This window comes from Halichoerus grypus, chromosome 14 (assembly GCF_964656455.1).
Source record: "Halichoerus grypus chromosome 14, mHalGry1.hap1.1, whole genome shotgun sequence".
NCBI lineage: Eukaryota > Metazoa > Chordata > Mammalia > Carnivora > Phocidae > Halichoerus > Halichoerus grypus.
Genome location: NC_135725.1, coordinates 70,760,628 through 70,787,282, shown reverse-complemented (window position 1 = coordinate 70,787,282; position 26,655 = coordinate 70,760,628). Strand labels below are relative to the sequence as shown.

General features: G+C 41.4%; 2 protein-coding genes across 5 annotated transcripts in view; both read left to right on the top strand.

The window, feature by feature from the left end:
- TMEM245 (transmembrane protein 245) overlaps positions 1-13,356 on the top strand; it is a 99,208-nt gene extending 85,852 nt beyond the window's left edge. For 2 of the 3 annotated variants that reach the window (XM_036087426.2, XM_036087425.2), the window contains one exon: positions 8,443-13,356. In XM_036087426.2, the coding sequence (XP_035943319.2) occupies positions 8,443-8,488 (46 nt within the window). In that variant the 3' untranslated portion in view covers positions 8,489-13,356. Of the gene's footprint in view, positions 1-7,169; positions 8,187-8,442 lie in introns of those variants that run through there. The other variant, XM_078061565.1, reaches the window with a different exon arrangement.
- Positions 13,357-14,932: 1,576 nt separating this feature from the next.
- The window catches only part of CTNNAL1 (catenin alpha like 1), a 65,506-nt gene continuing 53,783 nt past the window's right edge, over positions 14,933-26,655 (top strand). For both annotated transcript variants that reach the window (XM_078061564.1, XM_078061563.1), the window contains exon 1: positions 14,933-15,153. In XM_078061564.1, coding sequence (XP_077917690.1) covers positions 15,031-15,153 — 123 coding nt within the window. In that variant the 5' untranslated portion in view covers positions 14,933-15,030. The remainder of the gene's footprint in view (positions 15,154-26,655) is intronic.

Here is a 26,655-nt window from a genome sequence, read left to right as displayed (position 1 = left end):
CTGCCCTTTTCCCCGCTGTTCAGCTGTCATTCCTTCAGCTCTCCCCTGTGTTGGAATTCTCACTTCCTATATCATTCCCCATATCATTTTCTTTCTTGATTTATTCCCTTTTTGTTGGAGCACAATCTCCTATAGATTTTTGGAAAGAATGCATGGGAAGTGAATTTTGGGAGGATGATGCATGTCTGAAGAGGCTTTTCCTAAAGTCATACTTAATCAATAGCTTGCCTGGGTAGAGAATTTTTTTTCTAAGATTTTATTTATTTGAGAGAGAGAGAGTGTGCGCATGACCAGGAGAAGGGGCAGAGGGAGAGGGAGAAGCAGACTCCCCGCTGAGCAAGGAGCCTGACAAGGAGCTTGATCCTAGGACCGGGATCAAGACCTGAGCCAAAGGCAGATGCTTACTGACTGAGCCACCCAGGCACCCCTGGGTAGAGAATTTTATGTGTGAAAATTTTTACCTTTAGACTTTCTTTATTTCCTCATTCTCTTCTTGTTTCCATGCTTGTTAAAAGTCTGAAGTCGTTCTGATTCCTGAGTCTTCATAATTTAACTGTTTGAAAACCTATAGGATCTTCTTTGTTTTACTTTTTTTTTGTTGTTATTCTAATTGATACTTGATAAGACCTTTAAAACTGGAAACTTATGTTCTGCAGTTCTAAAATTTTTCTTGAATTATTTCATTTTTATGATTTCCTTCTCATCCTTTCAGAAACTTAGTTTGATGTTGAGTCTCATACCCTGGTCATCTTATTTTCTTATCTCTGCTATTTTTCCATTCTGATTTTTTGCCTCCGTTTTCTGGGTAAATTTTTCAACTTTATTTTCCAAACCTTCCACAGAGATTTCCATTTTTACCACATTTTTTTTTTCAGTCCTGTTTATCAAGGTGTTATTTACATAAATAAAATCTATACTTTTTTTTTTTTAAAGATTTTATTTATTTATTTGAGAGAGAAAATGAGATAGAGCATGAGAGGGGGGAGGGTCGAGGGAGAAGCAGACTCCCTGCCAAGCAGGGAGCCCGATGCGGGACTTGATCCCAGGACTCCAGGATCATGACCGGAGCTGAAGGCAGTTGCTTAACCAACTGAGCCACCCAGGCGCCCTAAAATCTACCTTTAAAAAAAAATAAAATCTACCTTTTTAGCATTCAGGAAGCTATTAGTTTTCTGTGATGCATAACAAATTAGCCCTGGCTTAATGGCTTTCAAACAACATGCATTTATTCTGTCCAAGTTTCCGTGGGCCGGGAGTCCAGGCACCATGTAGCTGGATCTTCTGGCTTTGGTTCTGACAAGGCTGCAGTCAAGGTGTCAGCTGGAGCTGGGGTTTCCTCTGCGGCTTGGGTTCTAAGCTTGCCTTGTGTTGGCAGGATTCATTTTCCTGCAGTTGTGGAACTGAGGCTGACAGCTGGAGGTGGCCCCTCTCCATAGGCAGTTTCGTATCATGGCTGTTGGCTTCTTCAAGGCCAGCAGAAGAGCAGTTTTCTGACTTCGGTTTCTGACCACTCAGACCCTTTTTAAAGGGCTTGCCTGACTAGGCTCAGTCTACCCAGTGTGCTCTCCTTTTGATTAATTTAAAGTCAACTGATTAGGGGCCTTAATTACATCTGCAAAATCCCTTCACCTTTGCCACATTAACACAACATAATCACAGTATCATTTATCATATATATTTGGGTGTTGGTTCCTATTAAGAGTGAGACATTCACTCAGGAGCTGTGGGTGGGTTATTGTGTGTGTTACCATGATAGAATCTGGCAGAGCCATTGTCTTGTGCAATCCTTGGTGTCAACATTTTTTGGTTCCCCATTTGGACTGGTAAACCCCTCTGAGAAAGATCTTAATGATCTCCTGCCTAGAGGTTGGTGGCCCAGGGGCTGGCATTCTGGAAGCCAAGAGAGGGAAAGGGACAGACGGTGTTTAAGATGTGAGTATTCATGCAATCTCCCGGTGTCAGTGTGTACCCCCACCCTCATCTCTGCCTCTTGTCCCTTACTCCAGAGACTTTTTGTTTTACCTTCTGTCCTGGGGAAAAAAACTCTTAATTTTCTGCCGATGACAGGGGCAATTCCTTGGCCAGGTGGAGGTGGGCGGGGTTATTGAGCAGGGGAGTCGTACTGCTTTTTAAGTAGATTTTAAAGCAGTCCTTCGGCATTTAGCACCACCTTCACCCCAATTCCGGAGTTTACTTGCTGTCACCAGTGTCACCAGTTCCTGAGCCCTCATGGGGATTTTACTGAAGAAATCAAATTGTTTGCTGGCGTTTTCCACTACCGGCCTAGGATCAGCTTTTTAGGGTATGCTGGGTCAGAGCAGCTGTCCCATCTGCCTTCCACCTTCTAGAAGTTTATGGCTCTTACCTCTTACATTCTCTCTCCCTGCCTTCCTTTTCAAGTGAGTGTATGCCTTCAAAAAAATACTTTCACTGGCATTTTAATGAGGTTTTGAAAGGGCTTGGAGGAAGCGTGTGTTCAGTACCTCACCCTTCAGTGGGAAGTCTGAACAAACACAACCTCTGGGGACGTTTATTGGGGTGAAGTTCTGTGATAAAACTTTACGTGTGTTGTTTTATTTGATCTGTCCAGTGTTTGCATATAGGTTAGGAATTGGAGGCTTCCATGTTTTATAGATGAGGGACTCAAGGCTTAGGTTCCCTTGCCCATAGCCACCCAGCTAAAAAGCAGGAGAGCCGGTGCGTTTCAACTAATGATCTTTCTTTTCCTTCTTGAGCCATCCTCTTCCCTTCCACAAGAGCAAACGTCGTCCTGTTAGACTCAGGGAATGTTACGCTCCACTTCTGTGGGCCAGTTTGTGGTCATCCTTACTATTCCCCACCTCCTTGTTCACCGCCCTCACCAAGTGCTGTCCGTTTGTCTCAGCATCTCTGAATCTTCTTCCTCCGAATCTCCAGTGCCACGCCCCTGGTCTGAGCTGGGCCCAGCTGCTGCATTTCTCACCTGGACTGCTGTCGTCATCTTAGCCTTCTAACGTCTCCCGCCCTCCGCTTGTACAGTTCTCTCGTCCCTTCTCTGCACTGCAGCTGACATGTTCTCTTCAAAATGCAGGCATATCTGATCGTGACCCTGGCTGACCAAAAATGGCCTCCCGTTGGTTTTAGGAGGGAGATCAAAATCCTTGACATGGTTGCAAGACCCTACCTGATCTGATCCTGAACTCTTTCCTCTTGCTGTCTGAGCTGCTGCCATACAGGCTTTTTCTCGGGGCCTCAGACACGCCAGGCTTGCTGCACTGTGATAGTAGAGGGTGGATGGTTGCATTTTGTTAGGCGGACATACCTTCTATGGTAGCTACAAGTACACATTTGCAAGACTGTTTCTGTGAACTACCACCTACAGGAAAAACGAAGGAAGGAGGACCCCCTGCTCTGATTATCACTGTTGATAATGCTGTTTGCAGTATTTGATGGGGGTGAATGTCATGGACACACCACAGCATAAGGCTCCCAACTATTTTGGCCTTGATTCAGTAACCCGAGTGTATCACTTCCTCTGTTCTGTTTCAACGCTGGGGCTGTCTGGGAGGTGTGGGGAAAGGCAGAGACTCTCCTGCAGTCATGTATCTTAGAGTACTTTCTTGATTTTTGGACAGGATATTCAGACTTGATTTGATGTATTTATTTCACTCCTCCCCAAAATTGAGCAGCAATCTCTGAATATTAAAGGTCAGCAAAACGTGCAAGGAGCAAGTAGCAACGTAGCCCAGCGACTCCTCCAGGAATGTTGTTCTCTGTATTAAGGTTTTCCCCTGCCCTCTGTCACATCTGGACAGGACCGAGAGCGACAACTGGAATGTGGTTCTTTGGGAACTCAGCTTGCTCTTTCACTAGGAGGAGTTATCAGGAGCTCATTTCTGTTTTTAAGAAGCGTTCTTTTAACCAGACTTTGAATATCTTTTATAATTTAATACCCAAAGTTAAATCAAAAGTGAGTGTTCTGTTACAAAAGAAATTGTTTAGTAATTAACCTAAGGTTTCACACATCCAGCTTTATAGAGCAAGAAGTTATTTTTTTTTCTCTGTCTTTGCAAAATGAGATAGGAAGGCGTTCTCCAAAAAACCTCACCACTGCTGCAGACCTTTATATTAACCTTCAGAATTTCGGCTGGAGTGCACTCCCCGTTTGGCCAGTTTGGACTAATGAGGGAGAAGAGAGAGGGCTGGAGGTGGGAAGTTTAAGTTGGCCCATCAGACTTCATGCCTACTTTCTGTCTACATCTACAGACTCCTCTCTCTCTCTCTCTTTCTCTCTCTCTGCTGCCTGCCTTGTGTTTTATTTTCTAGCCATATTGAACTTGTTTTAGTTCCCTGAAGTCATTGTCATCTTTGCACATGTTTTCCCTCTTTATAAAGAACACCGCACCGTTTCTAGGCAAGGCTGGTACTGTGGCCTATCCTCAAAGGACTCTTCTTCCGAGAAGCATTGCCAAAACTCTCTGGGCTAGGTGAGATGTGCCTGCCGTGTGGTCCCCTGCACCACAGCATCTTCCACTTACCTGTTGGAGCTTAATACACATTATAACTGTGTCGTTTTAATTAATCATCTTTCCCAGTAGTTGGTAAGCTTTCTGAAAGTAGGAGCTAGGTCTCATCTGTTTACTACTCTTCTACCATTCCTAGCATGGTGTCCAGCACATAAAAAATGCTCAGTGAACATTTGATGAATTAATAGATTAGTGAAACCAAGAACAGTTCAGATAAAAAGATTTTTGCAATATCACCTTGAGGCTGATAAAAGAGGATGGGACATAGTAAGCCCCAGCCTTAGTGCTATATTCCAGATTTGTCGGAAAGTAAGGGATGTGCCTAATAGTGATGCCATGTGCTCTGTCACAAGATTGTGCACCTGTGTGCGAGGTGAGGGTTTGGAAATATACACTCAGCTATGCCAAGCCAACTACGTTAATTTAGTCAGGTAAAGCTTTTTACTTTTAAATGTCCAAAGTTTATTCTGTATCTTTAGGAGGCAAGGAGTCAACAGCTCTTGAGCTGTCAAATCAGAAAAAGTTTAAACATTTACATAAAGGAATTTTTAAAAATCTTACCGAAATCTTTTGGGGAGGAAAATTCAGAATTCAAGGAGCTGGAATTGTAAATGAGAAATCACACTGCACATTCCCCATTGCCATTAAAGGAACTGTAAAATGTTAATAGCAGTCTCTGTCCCTCCAATCACATGTGGTCCTGTTCTGCTTTTCTTGCTCTTAAGTGAGAAATTCTACCACTGTAGTTCTTAGCATATAATAATCCATATGGTTTGGAAAAGAATACTGTATTTATTTATTTTTAAAGAACACTGTATTTAGATGACTGAGGTAGGACATTTACCATTTCTAGACATACTGTCAATGCAGTATTATCCCTTTGTTTCTTCCTATTCTACAGAGGTCAGGATTTATGAACCCTGCTGATTTGTGAGCCCAGTGCTTCTCCATGAGGACGGAAATAAATTATTTCTGTATCACTAGGTTAGGGAGTTTGTTTTCCAGGAGATAGACATTTATTTAAGATCATTGTTACTTCTGGGGCGCCAGGGCTGCTCAGTTGGTTGAGCAGCTGACTCTTGATTTCAACCCAGCTCGGGTCATGATATCGGGTTCCTGGGATTGAGCCCTGTGTGGGGCTCTGAGCTCAGCGGAGAGTCTGCTTCAGCATTCTCTCCTTCTTCCTGTGCACGCAGTCACTCTCTCTAAAATAAATAAGTGAAAATCTTAAAAAAAAAAAAAAAGTGTTACTTCTGTAGGCTTCACACGCACATGCACGTGCACGCACACACACACGCACTCACACACTCACACACGCACTCACACGTACACCCTGCCATTGCCACTCTAAACATCTAGAGAAGATAGAGTGTTGAGTTGGAAAATTGTTAGTAACTGTTTTCTTAGCTTGCTTCAGTTTGTTTTCCTTTTTTCTGGGTCCTTTTCTAGGCTTTCTTGGCCTGGGGGCAGAATTGAATAGTAGGTATGAATTTCAAGGTGACAGCTAAGCTTACTTGTCAACAGAAAGCAGTCACCAGGCCAACCACAGTCTTAATCTCATTTCATGCATCTTTGCCCTGAGGCAGAAATTTTCATTCATAATATAGAGGAACTGAATAGAGATTCAAACTTGCAGATATCTTAGAAATGTGAAAAGATGTCAAAGGGTGAATTTAGAAACCTATTGTGTATTGGGAAATGCTTTTTAATATTGGCAAATTTTTGGTTATTGGTTTTAAAGATTTTCCAGGGCTTCCCACAGCTGGTAGCCAACTTTGCCTGTACACAAATGTAAGAACACAAATTTGGGTGAGAGTGTGAAAAATAGGTACATAAATAGCAGACACCTAGGGCAGTGGTTCTGGGTGGGAGTTGTGAGTTTTGCTCCCCTCAGGAGATATTTGGCAATGTCTAGAGACATTCTGATTGTCACAACTCCAGCAGTTAGAGGCAGGAATACTGCTAAATATCTTACCATGCACAAAAATGTCGATGGTGCTGCTGTTGAGAAACCCTGATTTGATAGACAGGTGGACAGTAACACATACAAAACCTGGGAGGATAGAAGTCTTCGTTTTGGGGGATTTCTTTCTTTCTTTTTTTTTTTTTTAAAGATTTTATTTATTTATTTGACAGAGAGAGACACAGTGAGAGAGGGAACACAAGCAGTGGGAGTGAGAGAGGGAGAAGCAGGCTTCCCGCGGAGCATGGTGCCCGATGTGGGGCTCGATCCCAGGACCCTGGGATCATGACCTGAGCTGAAGGCAGACACTTAACGACTGAGCCACCCAGGCGCCCCTGGGGGATTTCTTTCAGAATGTAAAATTACTTAAGGAAACAAAATTCATTCCAATTCTTTCTCCTATCAGCATATATTCAGTGTGGTGGGTTGGGCCATGTCACACGCATGCCCTTTCAAAGCCATAGCCAGGAAGCTTATCCATTCTTCTGAGCTGTTCCTTTGGATGTAGGGCCGTGCTGGGGGAGGCAAGCGTCAGAGGTGCAGAGGCCAGGGCCCCCCGCCAGGGAGGCAGCCTTGAGACAGGGCAGTGTTCTTGAATGTAATCTCTTTTCTGTAACTTTCTGCCTGTGCCCTCTTGATTCTGAAGTACTTCTGACATTATGCCAAAGGGTTAGTCTTTCATTTGCCTCTGTTCCACCCAGCTGGCCCGCCTCGTAGTGTGACGCGAAAATTGAGAAGACAAAGGAAGAAGGCAGAAAGGGGTAAGACAGGTGGCGTGAGTGCACAATTGCACCTGATGTACAGATTATTTACTTTATGATGTTTTAGATGATTTGTACTTAATGACAACTTTTTGTCACCTTTTGTATCTACAGCTGAGTTGTTTTCTGAATTTTTGGAGTATTTCCCTTATATTCCACTTTAGGTCTGTTTGTAATAAAAAAGTTGAGTCATCTGTGTACAGTAACCAACACTTGGTTATAGGTATGAAAATGGGCTTTATTTGACTGATAAAAAAAATTAAGATACCACACAGTATAGTGATGGGGCTACAAGTTATAACTTGAAGATTTTAGAATTGTTTTGAAAAATGCAAATATTTTAAGCTTAACTGTTTTTCTGAGTTCCTAGTTGGTGATATTGCTGTAAAGGAGCAATGTAACTTCTGTCTGAAAGGGTAATATATGTGTGCTTTGTCTCTTTATCATTTAAGATAGATTTGACTGTATATAAATAGAAAAGCCCCCAAAACTAAAGAGTTTCCACCATCAGGAGAACTCAAAATAACAGTGACTTAAATAAGCTAGAGGTTTATTTCTTGGGCAAAAGAAGCCAGAAGTAGGCAGTCTAGGACTCGTATGACTGTTCCACAAACATTCATGCCCAGTCTCCCTACATCCTGTTCTGCCACCTTGGTATGAGGTCTTTTCGGGTAAGATGGGATGTTGAGCTCATCATCAATAAACTCTGACCTGGCCACCACAGATACAGACCAGACTGGGTCACATGCTCCTAGCTCAGGCATGTAAATGATGTAGCAAAGGCGAGCTAGCGCTTACAGTGCTAAGGTAGGCATGTTGGATGTGCAGCAGACAACTCCATCCAGACTAGATACTACTTAGTCACGTGGTCGGTCATACGTGGTTTCAGGGGAGTCTGGGGAGATTGTCGTGGTTGGGAGACAATGGACCCAGCAAAAAAAAAAAAAAAAAAAAGAATTCTTGTTACCAAAGACTGAGAGCCAACTAGCTGGACTTTGAAACAATACTTGGTGAAAGTATTAGCGATACCTAGTGACCATATAACCTTGTCAAGGCTCTCAGGTTATAAAAATAAAATGTTGTTCTATGGTAATTAATTATTGGTTGGACACTGTTTTGCTTTTCTTTTTTTAGAGTATTTCTTTGGCTTCATCCACACCCCCTCCCCTCTTTCCAAAAGCAGAACTAATCATTTTCTCTTTTCTCCTTACAGGACTTTCCATGATATTTCTGATGATCTGAAATCTTCAGTAAACTGACATGGTTTGCAACAGAGTGATTTCTGTAGGAGGTTCAGTCTTGATAGTGAGTTCAGCCCAGCTGTGGCCTTCTGTCCTTTCATCTGTGCCTAGGAAACAGAGCCCAGGAAAGAAGCAGAACCCTCCTGGCCTTCCAAACAGAATGCCTGGACAAGAGAGAACTTGCTGTGGGTTGCTTTGCCTTTTAAAGCACAGCTTTAGAGCTCAGAATTGTGGTTTGCTCACTTACCTGTTGCTAAGATGGCTTGAAAAGTTTCAGTTTATACACTGGTACCATGGCTCGAAATTTCCCACTTTTGGTTATCTATATTATTATAATATGTATTTATAAAGTTATTTTAAGAGTCCTGAACTACCTGCTGTTAAAAGTATTTGCCATGTAATTTTCTCCTGGTTTAAGAAATCTGTTCTTAAACTTTTTTATGACCGTCACTTTTTAATGAAGAGGGTTTTTCACTTTTGAATATGTAGTTGTTTGAGCAGGAAAAGGAAGCCTTCTACCCTTCTACCCTTCTACCTACTCCCCTCTATAAGTGTAAGGCGGGGTGGCTTATTTCAAGGTCACCTAGGTGTGTGTTGCAACCACAGGAGACACAGAAAAACAAGCTCTTCCTGCCCTTTCTCCTCCCTCCATCTGCCATTACACTATTGCCAAATTCTTAAAACTTGGTTGACCACTTTGAAGCAACATACTTACTAAGCTGCTGTTAATGGTACCAATATGACAGAATTCATGTTGTGGTTCAGTTTTTCTTTCCAAATGCTTTAAGTGAAAAATCTCAGGAGTAACAGTTCTCTGAGTTGTTAAATGGATCCCTGTTTACTTACTTGGAATTCTGCCAATTAGTTACTTATTAGCAGTAGAATGTTACAGTTAGGTAGTATTTTTCCATCACTTAGCAGAGTGCGTTGCACGTAAGACTCTAGATGAAGGCGTGTTGAATTATGACTTTTTAAGTCTCCCAGACATCGCAATAACCAGCATAGTGCTTTGCATTTTACAAAGTCATTTTGCACGTATTCTTCCACTGTCACTTCCCGGCAGCTTTCATACAGCTTTATGGTATTTTATAACACTTTCATACAGATGGGAAAACTAAGGTTCAGAAAAGTTTAGTAAGATTTTTACCTCAAATTTTTCTGACTTCACAGTCTGCCAACTCTGCTCTGCTGTAGCCTTTCTTCTAATTCCTTATGCAGTTTCCCCAGCACTTGTCCTGCAGTTAATGACAGGCTGGGACTAGAACCCAGCTCTTAGCTTGGTGTCCTTCCCACGGTAGAAAACAATCATCAGGCTCTTTCTCCATCCCCAGGGGAATATGGAGGAGAAAGCGTTCCTGAATATCAAAGACTTCCCTTTGGAAAACATTTAAAAGTAGAAATCCTTCTTTTTCTAAACCATTGTCTCACTGAGAAGCATAGTCTGTGATAATTAGCTTAAATTCATTCTGATATTACTTAAGAAATTAACTCCCTTTGGGAAAGAGGCTACTGTGAGGGTTTTGACTGTTCATACAGTAGACTGCATGCAGATCTCTTGTTTTTACTGTTCTTCTACAATTATTATCTGATATTACATCAACTGTTCCATTTGGCCGCTAACCGACTCCTTTTTGGTCATTCGTTCAGTAACACATTCATTGAGAGTTGGCCCTCTCTGGTTTCCACGCCAACCGCTGTCCGGGGTGCTGTAGGGGATGGCTCCTGGGAAGGCCTTCTCCCACCGTAAATCTTAGCCAGATCATGTGCTTGCTAAAATTATGAATTTTGCAGTAAAAGGGTTAAAAAAGAAATCAGGTTTGTTTTTGTTAATTGTATACTGATAAGTTTATAGCTGTAATTGGCACATATTCATAAGCGGCAAGTGTTAGACACAGTTTAGTGTGCATAAACAAATTATGTTGCTCCAGAGTGTTTTTAGCTGAATAAAGTGATACTGCAAAAGACTAAACTCCAGCTAATGTATGGCTGTTGCCGGTCATAATTATTAGTATAAATACCAGGTTCTTTAGAAAAGAACTTGGAGCCCTAAGAGAATAGTTTGGAGCTCCCAAAATGGGCAGTGATGTAATATCACCTAAAAAATCAGTCCTACACACGGTCCTCATGAGGAGACTGGAACTGCGCTGGTACTTCAGCAACCGCAGAAGGACTCCGAAGGCCAGCCAGCTGGGGGAGGAGCCCTCGACCAGAGAAACCTATCCCCTCAGACAGTGAAGAGGCTTTACAGATTTTCACAGGGCACAGAGCTCACGTGGCATGAAAAGCAAGGAGTCTCAAGCTCAGGTCTCAAAATGGCTTGCCCCCAGATTCTCAGGATTTGTCCCAGAAAGAGTACATTTCCTAGGAACAGACAGTGCATGGATGAAGTAGCTTCAGTAAAAACGGATGCAGAAAGCCTATCACAAGTCTTATAATTTTATAGCTTTATTAAAGATTAGTTTTAAGTTCACATTCACTATTTCAGTTGTAAACCGAATGGGGGAATGAGAAAAGATAAAAGTCTCCACACAGATGTGCTCCTCTCTCTTCCAAGAATAAGGTATAGCATTTTTAGCATAAACACCATGTCCTATAAATCCTTCTTCAGTTCCAAAATTACTTTCACATTCTGTGTTTCTGGAAGTGATCTGTCACACTGCCTGAGATACAACTCTTATTTATGTTTAAACTTGTGAGGATTCCTACCACTCTCTTCCATTAGAGGTAGTTAGCTGGTAGAATTTTCCTGTGACTTGTGAGACTGGTGTAGATTGACTCTTGACAAAGAGGATTACCCAGGAAGTGTTCTGAAGGCCTGCTGTATTTAAACAAACTCAGAGCCTTTGGAAACAGCAGCTGTTTATTCCAGTTAAAGGGCTGCTAAAAGGCTTGCAGATGAGGTCCTCTGGCTAACCTTGGTCTTAAGTACCCATTGTGACCTTACTCATACCCCTAGTTCCCACACTGGTTGTATCTAGTGCTTTAGGATGTGTCCCTACTGGGCAAGAAATACTCAGAAATTCAGGCCATGAAGGGTTAGATTAGAGCAAAAGAATTTTAGGTGAGCTATACAGGGCTCTCAACGTCAGGGTTTGTAGGAAAAACCCCTTCAGAACTTCCCATACTCTAGTCCTGACTGGCAGTTTCCTGTAGGGGTCTTCTAAGACCCTTACAAGAGTATTACACTAGGCATTTCATATTGGAGATAGTCTCTGGCAATATACTTCTAAGTGTTAGTTCCAGCTGAGAGCAACTTTTTTTTTTTTTAGTTTTTGTCCTTACACATTTGCCATCAAAATATATTCATTTCATTAATTTATTAAGGACCTGCAAAAAATGTGCTACCTGAAACCACTGAGCAGTTATTTTTTTGATAGTTTAAAAATAAGAGAATTGTAAATCAAGATGATCTGTCTACTAGTCATAGAAATTCTGTGCTAGAATGGGCCTTACATAATTAGGCGATCCTGTCATTTTCTAGGGGAGAAAATAAATCCATAGATTAAAGTGGCTTTTCTACCACACAGAGAGTCAGTTAGTAACAGAATTCTGAGTAGAATACAGTTGTTTTTTTTCCCTTAGCCCACTCTTCTGTGTCTCTTCCCTTTCCCTTATAGTTGAGCAGCTTTTGGAAAAATGTGTTCCTTATAGCAGTAGTTTCAAGAGATGTTATTAGATGTTATAAGAGACAAAAGTGGGCATGGGGGGAGGGGACTCCATGGTCAGTTAAAATTGAGGAATGCTGAGTTTGTTTCCTTTCCGTAGGACTTCTAAGAGTTTTTAGCGTGCTGTTATATATTGTGAACTTATGAGGGGACAGATTGTGTTTACTACACTTATTTGACCTTAAACTGCACTCCCCTCCCCCGCCCTCCCATCCTTTTAGCAGAGCTTCTCCAAGGACTACTAGTCCTTTGGGAAACATGGCTCTCGAGTAAGTTTACAGCTCTTTTAGGAGACATCCTTAATGGAAATTCTGAATGGTAAATCTGTTACCATAGTACCACATAAACTATAATAAATCTCAAAGTTTAGTGAGATACCAGAAAGAGAACCTATTTGCCATTCAGAGCTATACGTCAAGTATAGAGATTCTTTTCCACCTATGGTGTGTAAAGCAGTATTTGTGTTTAGTTTTGCAAGTTTTTCAAGGATCTAGTAATGTGCAGATACAGTGATGATATATTGATACTACATTTTTATAATGCTTTTGTATGTCACTTTATAGTTTTCAGACTGCTTTCTTAACAACCCTGTGAGATAGGCGGGCGTTAAGTATTATTGAATGAGGCACTGGAGGCTCAGAAAGGTTTTTTGTGAATTTTCCCTTAAGTTTATACCATAAAATGATGGAGCCAGAATTCAGTGGCAGAACTTCTGACTCCAAGTCCAGAGTTCTTTACTCCATACCTGGTTTCTTATTTTTCTTCTGGCTTTATAGCTTACAATGAAAGGTGTGGAAATGAATCTTAAAGTAACATCATTTTGGCTATTACCAAATCCTATTTCTTTTTTATTGCAGTGACCCAGAAGGTGTAACTCTCATTATAGCTGTCCCCAAGAAAACCCTTCTTCTGTCTTTTGCAGTGCCACTTGTTTGGGTGACTAGAGTATATTTCAAATACCATTTGATTCGGAAACCAAGCGTGGATATATAGTTGTAACTGCTTATGTAACTTTTGGAAAAGATATCCTCTGCATTCTCAGGCGAAGTAGAGATGGTTTGAAAGCAAAAAAGTTTATTCAAATACAACAGTACATATTCTTCATTCTCACACAGATGCTACTTCTTAGCTTTAACTTGGGCTTTGACAAACTTCTAATGTAACCTCTTTGTAAATGTGAAATATTTATATTTTGAAATAAAATTACTAGTGTTGAATGAATCAGATGGTAAACTTAGTCTCATTTCTGTGGAGAAATTTGATCTTCAGTGGGGTGAAACTTCCGCGAATACATCCGTCTCCTAGGCCTTACGTATTTTCCTTTGGCATCAATGCCTACACTGAATTTTTATGTAATATGGGCAGCTTGCATAACAGAAGAAGATATGTCTGGAGAGGGAATGTGGGTACCTGAAAGAGGTGAAAGGGTCCAAGGCTGAGGCTAGAGCCCTCAGTGCACAGGGAAAGGTGGCCTTGTGGTAGACAAGGAATTGGTAAGGTGAGTGGCTGGGGAGTAAGAATCTGGGGCAGAGAAAGTTGGTTAAAGGAACTGCACATTTTGAACGAAGAAAACAAGCCTACCTTATGGCTATCTTCAATAGCAAAGATATCTGTGCAGCCCTGGCAGACGGAGCTGAACCCCTAAGTGGGAGTGCTGTGAAGCACATTTCAGCAGTGCTTGGGAAAGAGCCTCTGACACCTGGAGTTGGTGGTGTTCAGCTCATCAATCTGACATGGAGGGAGAAATAATCCTGGCAAAAGTGAAAGGGTGGACTCGCCAGCCTCAGATTCTTCTCTACTCTGTTGGTTGCTTACTGGCAGATATGTTCACAAATATTTCTCCATGCTTCTCAGTCTATTGCTTAAGCCGACGACCTCCTCACAGGGGTTTCTGACAACCTCCTTTGGGCTTTGCTTCTGAACTCCTGGGGAAAGGGGTGTTCAGCTCTCCCTCCCATCTGATCAGTTTCGGGCTCCCTGATTCCTTTTAGTGAGTTTAGTCAGAAATCTACACTAACGATCTTTTCAGTCAATAAACAGCCTTTAGGAAACTGCTCTGTGCCCTAGGGGAAAAGTAATTCTCAAAAGTAGTTTTAGGCACGCCTGGGTGGCTCAGTGGGTTAGGAAGCTGACTCTTGATTTCAACTCGTGTCTTGATCTTAGGGTCATGAGTTCATGCCCCCCTTGGGCTCCACGCTGGGCGTGGAGCCTACTTAAGAAAATAGTTTTAAAATGTAATAGTGTTGAACAGTAGGTGAAGCTTTTCCATATGCTCTAATTTCCTTTTGAAGAGTAATTTTGAACAGTAGCCTGAAAGATACCCAAATCATTGCCTCCTTGCCAAGTACTCAGGTACTCCTTAAGGCTGCATTATCAAATGTTTCATTCTCAATCCAGCCCAAATTGTGACAATGAGAGGGTCAGAAGAGGAGCCAAGGGGAAGTGGGACCTTCAGGAAAGCTCCAGAAAGACGCTTTACCGGCAAAATTCCTGTGTCAGGGTAAAAGACCCTTCCTACAGACTTGACTGTGATTCTGCTCCACCAGTTAGCTCAGCTTCTAGAAATCCTCGTGGGAATTCGGAGTTAAGCCGAGTCACCTACCAGGAGGACGAAAAGCTTTGCTAGAGATAGTTGTCCTCTTCCCGGTGGGAGGCCCGCAGGTGTCTGGTTTGATCCGTCCTGGCGGGGGCGAGTCAGAGCAGGACAGACCCAGCCGGGCTGCAGGGCAGACCCTAGACCCGAGCGCGTGGGGGCGTGGCTGCCAGGGGGCGTGGCTCGGCTGGGGGCGGGGCCTCGGGCGGCGCGGTAGCATTGCCGCCGCCGCGGGCGTGCTGGCTGGCGGGCGGCGGGCCCGCAGTGGCGCGGTGTCCCGGCTGCGCGACGGGCCGAGGGCCATGGCCGCCTCTTCGGGCCCGGCAGGCGTCGGCGGCGCCGGCCCGTCGGGCTTCGCCTTCGACTCGGGACTGGAGATCAAAACTCGTTCTGTGGAGCAGACGCTGCTCCCGCTGGTCTCTCAGGTAAAGTGGCGCCCGGCGCGGCCCCTCGTCTCCCTCCAGCCGCGGCCCGCGATGGCGGCGGCCGCTCGCACGGCCCGGGGCCGGGTCGGGCCCGGCGGGAGGCAGCCGCTGCCCCCCATTCTCAGCAGGACTGCGGCGTCGGGTCGGGCCGCCTGTCTGAGGCTGGGGGACCGGCCTCGGCTGCGGCTGCGGCGTTTGGTCTGGACCATCCGAAATCCGGCGGCGAGGCCGAGTGGGCTGCGCGGCGGGGGAGGCAGGGGGCGGGGAGCCCAGTGCGGCCCCGAGAGGCCGGCAGGCAGGTGCGCCGCCCGGCCTGCCCCGCGCGACCCGCCTCGGGCTGTGGCTTCGGCGGCCCCCGGCCCAGCGAGGGGCCCCGCGCGGGCTCCCCCGAGGCAGAGAGGACCCTGCGGGGGCCCACACGTTTGCATCCCCAGTCCACACCCCGACTGCTGGGCACTCCGGCCCGGGCATTCCTGCCGGCCTCCAAGTCCAGCGTGCTCTCCCCGAGGCCTTTGTCCCTGTCCCCTGCGCGTGTCTGCTCGCTGGGCTCCCATTCCCGCCCCCCCGCCCCCCGGGCCACCCTGCCTGCCCCTGCCCCTTAACCTGCCGCTCACTTCAGGCGGCTTTGTCTGGCTTCGGAAGAGTGCAGCGAAGCGCTGTCTGATAGTTAATCCGGATACACATCTTTTTGCCAAATCCCGTCTGGGATGTATGCTTTATTGTATTTGTTGGTCGTAACAGAAGTCTGGAATCAGCTAATTGACGCGCCGAGTTTTACAGAAGTTTTTGTTACTGTGAGCCGAGTTATACGCAGCCTGAGGGCTAGAATTCCTCACCTCGATCTGTTGTAATGTGCCAAGCACTGTGGGGAGTGAAGAATTCTGTGCCTTCGGGAGCGCGTTGGCGATGTGTGATTCACAACTAGATTGTAATGTCTTTGTGACTCACGCTAGTACTGCCAAGACTTTAGAGGTAGAAGGAATCTTAAAGTTTATCTGACTCTAAATTAAAAAATTCTTTCTTACAGCATCCTTACACCTGGTCACCAGTCTCCTGCTTAAACATGTTCAGTGATGGGGAGCCTGTAGCTCTTCCGTAGAATTTTAAATGCTGTCTCTTCTCCATCCCAGCCCTGCAAATATTTGAAAATAGCAGTCACACATGTCCCTAGATTCCTGTTATGCTGATTAAATAAACAGCTTTTTTTTTTTTTTTAACCTGTGCTTACTTTAGCTTGGCTAACAGAACAGTGAATGAATACACCTGACACACCTCCCCCCCTTCCCTTCCATGTCTGAGGGAGGCACTGACCAGAGAGAAAGAGTGCTACGATCAGTTAATAATGTCTCCCACCATGGGGTGCCTGGGTGGCTCAGTTGGTTAAGCGACTGCCTTCGGCTCAGGTCATGATCATGGAGTCCCCCATCGGGCTCCCTGCTCAGCGGGGAGTCTGCTTCTCCCTCTGACCTTCCCCCCTCTCGTGCTTTCTCTCTCTCATTCTCTCTCAAATAAATAAATAAAATCTTTAAAAAAAAAAAAAATAATGTCTGCCACCACTACGACCAATACAACCACAACCCAAAATGAGAAATACTGGAGTAGATTTAAGAGTGATAAGAGAGTGGTGGAGTTCAACCTGACAGTATTTTATCCGTTTATTTAACAATATGTGTGTTGCTTACTATATGTTAGGTAATGGTTTAAGCACTTTATAAATATTAACTGCTTTCATTCTCGTAACAATCTTATGAGGTAGATATGTGTTTATTCTCATTCTATGGAAGAGGAAACTGAGGAATAGTGAGGTTAAGTAACTTATCCTGGGGCTTTGAACTGTAAATGTCAAATTGGCATTTGAACCCAGGCATTCTGGTTCCAGATTCTGTGCTAGTTACACCATATGCTGTTTCTCTCTAGAGATTAGAAGCAGTGATGAGGTCAGCTAGTAGTAGGTACAGAGAAGGGAGTCCACAGTGGAAAAGCAAGGTGGAAAGTAGTTGTAATCTGGAGAAATGGTAACTTTTCACAGTATCACTGCTAAAAATGTATCAGTCCTACAGCTCTGCTTTGTGTAATTCTGGGATAAAAGAGGGTGGAGTGGAGGAGGAAATGTGTGAATCTGTGAGTCCTGTGAATTGCTGCTTAGAGTTAACTAGAGGTCAGTGCTAAAGGGGGAAAAATGCCAGTTTTTTTTTTTCTTCCCTATTAAAGATTCATTCAGGGTCATAGCCGAGGTTCTGCATCCCACATGTTATGTATCCACAGCTGTGTCTTTAGTACAGTGCCATAACTGACATTCCTAATGATTGACTGTACTCAACAAGTAACAGTTGACTTTGTTTAGAATCAAGAAATGAATAAAGCATGGCCAGAACACTGTTAACAAAGCAGGAAAGTGTGCAGTACAATTTAGAGTGATTTTTAAGTTTCAGTGACTATTAGCTGATTAAAACTTCACCTTTCTAGAAAATTCATGTCCAGAAGTCTCATTTTTTTAAGGATGCTGCATTATTATCCAACTCATGTTTCACCATTTTATCACAAGAATATTTTAAGTGATCATGTATTGTGTACTTACTAGCTGCTGCTTGAGGAACTTGTAGTCAAGTTGGGAGACAGGACATACAAAAATTAACACGTGCCAAGTGTCAAATGAATAACATCAATAGTAAATGCTCTAAGAGCTCAGAGAAGGATGGATGAGTCAGGAACGATGCCGTAAAGAAGACAGGGTCTTGAGGTGAGCAAGTAAGACTAGCATCATAAAATTTATTGAGTTTTAAGCAGGTATCATCTAACCTCTTCTGACTCTGCAAGTAAAAAGTTCTGGGTTACTGGCCTTATTCTAAGAATGCATGGTTGAGTTAGTATTAGGCAAATGGGTATTGTTTTCTGCATTCATGTATTAGAAAAGATACATGTTCTTATCAGTAGATGCAGAAGAAGTATTCAATTAAGTCCAAATTATAACCATGATAAAAACACTTAGCAAACTAGTAATAAAAGAAAACTTCCTTAACCTGATAAAGAATATCTGCAGAAAACCTACAGTTAACATCATAGCAACAAGTCAAATTTAAAACAAACATTTCCTGGTGCGCCTGGGTGGCTCAGTCTGTTAGGTGTCTGGCTCTTGATTTTGGCTCAAGTCATGGTCTCGGGGTCTTGGGATGAAGCCCTGAGTCGGGCTCCATGTGCAGCAGGGAGTCTGCTTGAACTTCACTCTCTCCCTCTCCCTCTGCCCCTCTACCCTGTGCTCTTTTGTGCTCTTGCTCTCTCTCAAATAAATAAATAAATCTTAACAAAACAAAACAAAATATTTCCTTTAAAACCAGAAACAAGAGGAGGGATATGTGCTATTGCAGCTTTTATTCAACACTGTACTGAAAATCCTAACCAGTGCAATGAGACAAGAAGTGAAAGGTGTAAAGAGAGAAGGAAAAAATCAAAACTTTCGAGAGTCTACAGATAAATCATAAAAACTAGGTTTAGTGAGCTCACTGAATGTAGGATACTAAAGTCAACTGCATTTTTCTACATTAAAAAAAAACAAAAAGTAATTCTAAAAAAAATACCAGTTAGAATAAAAATTACAGCCGAAAATGAGGTTCTTAAGAGTATACGCATAGCAAAAGAGATGCCAAACTTTGTGAAAATAATTTTTTAAAATTTTTATGTTTTTTAAAGATTTTCTTTTTAAGTAATCTCTAATCCTACTTGGGGCTCAAATTCACAACCCCGAGATCAAGAGTCATATGCTCCACACACTGAGCCAGCTAGGCACCCCAAGAATTTTAAAAATTTATTGAAAGCCAAAGTAGATCTAGATAAATGGAGTGAAGTACTGTGTTTATGACTAGATTGACTCAATATTATAGACAGATAAATTTAATACAATTCCAGTGAAAACTTCAACAGGATTTTTGAGTAGAATTTGATAAAAAGTAATTATAATTTCATATAATTATATGAAAGAGCAAAGAGCCAAGAATAGCCAGAAGAGAAACAAAGTGGGAAGATTTCAAGGCATTATAAAGCTATCATAATTAAGGCAATAGACCAGTGAAAGGGAACAGAGAACCTAGAAACAGGTCCACACATATGTGGAAACTTGATAAATCACAGAATTGGCACTGCTGGTTAGTGGGGAAAGGAAAAACTTAAAAAATGGGGCTAAAACAATTGTTATCTAATAGTAACATATGAAATTGGATCCTTGTCTCACACGATATACAAAAATCAATTCCAGATAGATTAAGGACATCGATATGAAAGTGAAAACGTGTGACACTTTTAGGAAAAAAAAACCCCAAAAAACTGGGCAATATCTTCACTACCTCATGGTGGGAAGTGATTTTTTAATATACCAGAAGTAAAAATTCTGAACAAAGATTGATAAATTTGACTCCATTAGAATGAAGAATGTGTTCTTATCAAAATCGAAAGGATAAGCCATAAAGTGGAAGAATATGATTGCAACACAAATCACCAATAAATGATTGGTAGTACCCAGAATAAAGGACTGCAATGAATCGAAAATAAAAAGATTACCTATTAAAGATTGGTAAAAATAAATAGTCATCTCATGTAATAGGAAACAGATGGCTAAAAGAAACGTAAAAGATATTCAATTTTATGAGAAATTAGTGGAGTACAAATTAAAACCACAATGAGAACAAGTATTGGTGAGGAATGTGGAGCCAATGGGAATGTCAAGAGTAAACCACTTTGGAAAACAGTTTGATGTAATCTAAAGTTGAAGGTGGGTATTACCTATGGCCCAGCAATTCTACTCCAAAATCCATACCCTCTAGAGAAAGTCCTGCATGTGTATTAGAGACATGGATTGAAATGTTGATTTTTTTTTTACTTCTAATGGCCCCAAACTGGAAACTACCTGAATCTACCTAAATGTCTTTTAACAGTAGGATGTTTAAATAAATTGTGTTATGTTCATACAGTGAGATACTGTGCAGCAGCGAAATAATTGAACTACAGTTATAATTATCAGTATGGATGAATCTCAAAAACATAATGTTGAGTGAAAAAAAATTAAAGGCTCAAAAGCAGGCAAAATGAAACCATGTATCATTTAGGGATATAACATCTGTGCAGTAATAATAAGGAATAATAATAAGGAAGTGATGAGCACAAAATCAGGACAGTGGTTTCTTTTGGGGAGAGGGAGGTGGGTGATGTGGAAAGGTAGGGGTCCACAAGGCATGTGGGCTGTCGGAGGTGCTGGTAATGTTCTCTTAAGGTTGGTGCTGGGTGCGTAGGTCTTCCGTTTCTTTATACTGTGCATATATATGTTATATATACTCATTTGTTTTATATTTTCTCATTCAGACAGTTGTTTAAAATGCCCTGGATTAGATCCCAAACACATTTTCTGCACCTTCCTTAATAATCATTTTGTTTTTGGGGCACCTGGGTGGCTTAGTCGGTTAAGCATCTGTCCTCTGCTTAGGTCATGATCCCAGGGTCCTGGGATTGAACCCCACATCGGGCTCCCTGCTCAGTGGGGAGTCTCCTTCTCCCTCTATCCCTCCCCCCTGTTTGTGCTCTCTCTCTCAAATAAATAAAAATATAAAAAAAAAGCCCATCTTAAAAAAATAATCATTTTATTCTTCCTGTCAGAACGCCCACTCCCAGTCTTAAACTGTTTTTATCCAAGGAAGGGAAGAGGGATGTCTGCCACGTACCCCACCCTGGTGTGGAATGTTATTCTACCACCCACTAGTCTTTTCCTGTCTGTGATAGATTTACTTCATTCACCATTGTACAGACCCCTCACATTTCTAAGGTAGCTCACCTTGTCTTTCTGTTTCTCTCTGTATTGTCCTGTAGGCTTTTCAGGATCCTTGTCTCATTAATTGAAGATGAACAGAGAATGTATGGGGCCCTCTTTGCTAATTTATGTATGTGAATATATGTGTTTTTTTACTTGCAAACATAAAACACATAAAATAAGTGAAAGTGTCCTTTTTTTCTGATTCTTTTAAAACACCTCCCATGATTTGGTGTGTTTTCTTCCATACTGGTTTCTATAGCTGATTAGCTTTTTTTTTTTTTTTTTTTTTTTAATAGCTCCATGCCCAACGTGGGGCTTGAACTCACGACCCTGACAGGATCAAGAGCCACATGCTTTACCAACTGAGCCAGCCAGGCACCTCTAATTTTTATATCTAATTATTTTGAGAACTCACTGATGAGTTTAAGCCCAGAGACAAATTTCTCTGTACTAGGCTGGCTCCCTTAATTTTTTATTAAGCCATTGTTCATTTATCTGGGCTACTACCATTTTTTTTTCTTCCTGGTCTTCACTTGCTTTCTTGCTTCCCCACAAAATAAGTAAGTAAACTAAGAAAGTCCATTTCAATGAAGAGATTACTGTGAGCTATTCTAGAAAATAAGAATAACATCACAAACATGAGGAAAGAAGATTCTAGAAATGTAAACTGTAATATCTAACAATTATGTAATGTTTACTATATACCAGACACTATTCTAAATACTTTATTTAATTTACTAATGTATTCCCCACAATGACCCTGTGAAATGGGTACTATTATTATTCGTGTTTTTACAAATGAGAACATGGAGTTACGGAAAGGTTAGATGACCTTTGTCATTTTCACATGACAGAGCCAGAATTCAAACCCAGGCAAAATAAGCCAGAGTTCATTCTCTTAACTGCTAGGATATACTTTGTTGGAGATTGTTACTTCTTGATACCCTTTGTCAGAAGGTATCAGATAAGCCCTGCTTCTTACTAGAAGGTATCAAATAAGGTATCAAATAAGCCCTAGTTCTTATTCTTTTATTCCACAGCAGAATTCTTCAATATATCAGATGCTTTCTTCCTCATAGGATGCCTTTCTGCCCTCCTTTCTCCAGTTCATTCAGGCATACTCTAGACTCGGGTCAGGGCGTCTTCAGGTTGTGTCTCCCAATTTAATATGCCTCCTATTTTTGTAGAATAATAACTAAAATTTTATTTGGCACATATAATTTACAAGGCACTCTCATCAACTGTCTTTTCCCTGATCTTTAGCATAATCCTGGGAGGAAAGAAGCAGTGTAATTACTAACAGCGTAGGCAACTTACTCCCTTTGTGACCTTGGGCAAATTCTTTACCTCTTCAAAGTTCAGGTCTTTATCTGTAAGTTGAGGGTAATAATAGTATCTGCCTCATAGAGATGTAAGCATTAAATGAATTAATTTGCATAAAACACATGCGATAGTGCCTGAGTGTTAAATGCTATCTAGTCTTATTTTTCACATGAAGTTTGATCTCAATTTTGTAAAACTGTATTTAGGTATGTATAAAACACGATTGAGAAAAATTATGGCAAAATCCTCATGGGGTTGTGTGATGATGAATAATTTTTATTTCTTTAGTCTTTCCTATATTTCCTTTTTTTTTTTTTTTTTTTTAAGATTTTATTTATTTGGCAGAGAGAGTGAGAGAACACAAGCAAGGGGAGCAGCAGAGGGAGAGAGAAAAGCAGGCTCCCCACTGAGCAGGGAGCCCAAGGTGGGGCTCAATCCCAGCACCCTGAAATCATGACCTGAGCCGAAGGCAGAGGCTTAACTGACTGAGCCACCCAGGCACCCCATTTCCCATTTTTTAAAAATAATCAACATGTATAACTTTTTGAGCCTCCCTTTTAAAAAGTTTGAGAATAATTTAAGGATATAAATCGACCTTTTAATAAGGAATTTTATAAATTGATTTGACTCCTGTATATGTCAGTTTCAAATGTATACCTGTATTGGGATTAAACATTTTCTAGGCTGCTTCGAGTAAAAGGAAGACAGCCACACCTAATTATGCACTAGGGAGGATGCTTGTAATGAAACAAAATGTGTGTTTCAGAACTGAACAATAGTTGGCATTTTACTCTAATTGCTGATCTTTTCTATATAATTGAAAATTTAAAGCTTTTGGTAATAAACACAACTTAAACTCCTTTTCACTCTAGAGTTTCTTCCAAGTTAATTGTTTGGAATAGTCAATGGTGATTAAGTCTTCTGTTCTCCAGGTGGTACAAAGAGTTCCTTAGGGTCTATCTGGTGTGGGGAAGGATCAAAGGCTCCTAAGGACTACACACAGACACACAGACACACACACATACACACAGAATAAGTGGATTCAGTAAAGTTGCCAGTTAAAAAATCAACATAAAGAAATCAGTTGTGTTTCTATACACTGACAACAAAATATTTGAAAAAGAAATAAAACAATCTCACCATAGCATCAAAAACAATACTTAAAAAATATATTTAATCAAGGAGGTGAAAGATCTGTACACTGAAAACTGTAAGACTTTGATAAAAGAAATTGAAGAAGACACAAATGAGTGGAAAGATAGCCCATGTTCATGGATCTGAATTAAAATGTCCATAACACCTAAAGCCATCTAGAGATTCAGTGCAATCCCCTATCATAATTCCAAAGGCATTTTTTTCCCTACAGAAATAGAAAAACAATCCTAAAATTTGTACAGAAGCACAAAAGACTCCAACTAGCTAAAATAGTCTTGGGAAAGGAGAAGAAAGCTAGAGGCAACACACTTCCTGACTTCAAATCATACTACAAAGCTGTAGTAATTAAATAGTATGGCACCAACATAAAAACAGACACATAGTCCAATGAAACAGAATCAAGAGGCCAGAAATAAATCCATACATATATGGTAAACTAATATTTGACAAGGGAGCCAAGAATAACCAATGGTAAAGGATAGTTTCTTCAATAAGTGGTGTTGGAAAAACTGAATCATCGCATGCAAAAGAATGAAACTGGACCCCTATCCAGTAAATGGACCAATGACTTAAATGTAAGACTTGAAACTATAAAACTCCTAGAAGAAAAGAGGGAAAAATCTCCTTGACATTGGTCTTGGCAGTGATTTTTGGATATGGCACCAAGAATACAAGTAACAAAAGCAAAAATAAGCAAGTGGGACTACATCAAACTGAAAAGCTTCTGCAAGGAAAAGAAGCAATCAACAAAGTGAAAAGACAGCCTACAGAATGGAATAAAATATTTGAAACTATCTATCTGATAAGAGGTTAGCATTTAAAATATAATATATATATGGAGCTCATACCACTCCATAGCAAGAAAAAAATCTGACTTAAAAATGGGCAGAGGAGGGGCGCCTGGGTGGCTCAGTCGTTAAGGGCCTGCCTTCGGCTCAGGTCATGATCCCCAGGTCCTGGGATGGATGCTTAGTGGGGAGCCTGCTCCCACTCCCCCTGCTTGTGTTCCCTCTCTTGCTGTCTCTCTCTCTGTCAAATAAATAAATAAAATCTTTTTAAAAAAAAATGGGCAGAGGAACTGAACGTTTGTTTGTTTATTGCAGAACTGCTTTTAATAACAAAAACTGGAAACAACCAAAATGCATATTAGTAGAGGAGTGAATCAATAAATTGTGACTGATTCATATAAAATAAATACACCAGATCTACATATATCAATGTAGCTCTCAAATTTATCAAACTTAACAACAACAAAAGCAAATCCAGAAAGATACAGTATAATACTATTTATCTGATACATATTGGAGTCACTTCAAACCCTGCCTCAGGGAAGGGTGTGAAGGGAATGAAAGGTAGTTCACTTTTATCTGTACATTTTAAAATCTAAAGCAAAACTAATAAAATCTCAACATTTTTAAAAAAGATTTATTAGAGTGGGAGTGGGGTGGGGGAGGGGCAGAGGGAGAGGGAGAGAGAGAGAGTCTTAAGCAGATTCTACGCTGCCTAACACAGGGCTTGATCTCATGACCCTGAGATCCCGACCTGAGCCCAAACCAGGAGTCAGATGCTCCACTGTCTGTGCCACCCAGGCACCCCCGAACAGACATTTTTTGAAAGAAGACACACAAATGGCCAATAGGTTTATGAAAATATGTTCAGCATCACTAGTCATCAAGGAAACTAGGTCAAAACCACAATGAGATATCAACTCATACCTCTTAGAATTGGATGTTATCAAAAAGACAAGAAAACAAGTGTTGGTGAGGATGTGGAGAAAAGGGAAGCCTTGTGCACTGTTAGAGGGAATGTAAATTGGTTCAGCCACTATGGAAAACAGTATGAGGGTTCCATAAAAAATTAAAAATAGGACTATCATATGACTCAGCAATCCCACTTTTGGGTATATATCCTAAGGAAATGAAATCGGGATCTTGAAGAGATATTTGCACTCCCATGTTCATTGCGGTATTATTCACAATAGCTAAGATATGGAAACAACCTCAGTGTCCTTCTATTGATAAATACATGGAGAAGATGTGGTATAAATATACAATGGAACATTATTCAGTCATGAGAAAGAAGGAAATCTTGCCATTTGCTACAACATAGATGGACCTTGAAAGGCATTATGCTAAGTGAAATAAATCAGACAGAGAAGGCAAATACCAAATGATCTCACTTATATGTGGAATTTACAAAAGCCAAACCCACAGAAACAGTCCAGTGGTGGTTGTGAGGGGCTATGTGGTGGGGAAAATAGGGAGATGCTGGTCAAAGGGTGCAAATTTCCAGTTATAAGATGAATAAGTTCTAGGGATCTGATGTACAGCATGGTGACTATATGTTAACAACTCGGTATTATATACTTAGAAGTTGTTAAAAGAGTAGATCTTAAATGTTCTTACCACCACCACAAAAAAAAAAAAATTATGTGAGGTCGTAAAGGTGTTAACTAACTATTGTGGTCATCATTTGTAGTTTATTGTGGAATCATATGCAATGTATATGTGCATCAAATCATCACGTTGTACACCTTAAACTTACACAATGTTTTATGTAAGTTATATATCAGTAAAAATAAAGTATGGTCTCAGAGTCAAATTGTCTGACTGTGAATCTTGGCTTTACCTTTTAATAGCTGTGAGACCTTAAATAAGCATCTTTTAATGTCAGCTGCCTTCTCTGTAAAAAGGGGATAAAGTAGTGCCTACATGCTAAGATTATTGTGAAGATTAAATTAGATTATTTGTGCAAAAACACCTTTTTTTGTGCCTGCCACATAGAGATGTTAGTGTTATGCCAATGCACTCTGTTTCTTCTACCACACATTTAGGGGTCCTCTTGGACAACACCAGTCTAATCCATCAAACAATCCAGTTTATCCGTTTTCCTCCATCTTGACTATTGCTTCCTTACTTCAAGCCGGCATTTTTAAAAAAAGATTTTACTGATTTACTGATTTGAGAGCGAGAGAGAATGTGAAAGTATGAGCAGGAGGGAGAGAATCTCAAGCCAACTGCACACTGAGCATGGAGTCCAACGCAAAGCCCAATCTCACAACCCTGAGATCATGAACTGAGCCAAAACCAAGAGTCGGATGCTTAACCAACTGAGCCATCCATGTACTCCACGCTGGCATCATCTTTTACCTGGACTATTGCAATGGTTTCCTAACTGGTCTCCCTCCTTCTACTTTTGCCACTTTATCAATCCACTCTTCTCCCCAGAAG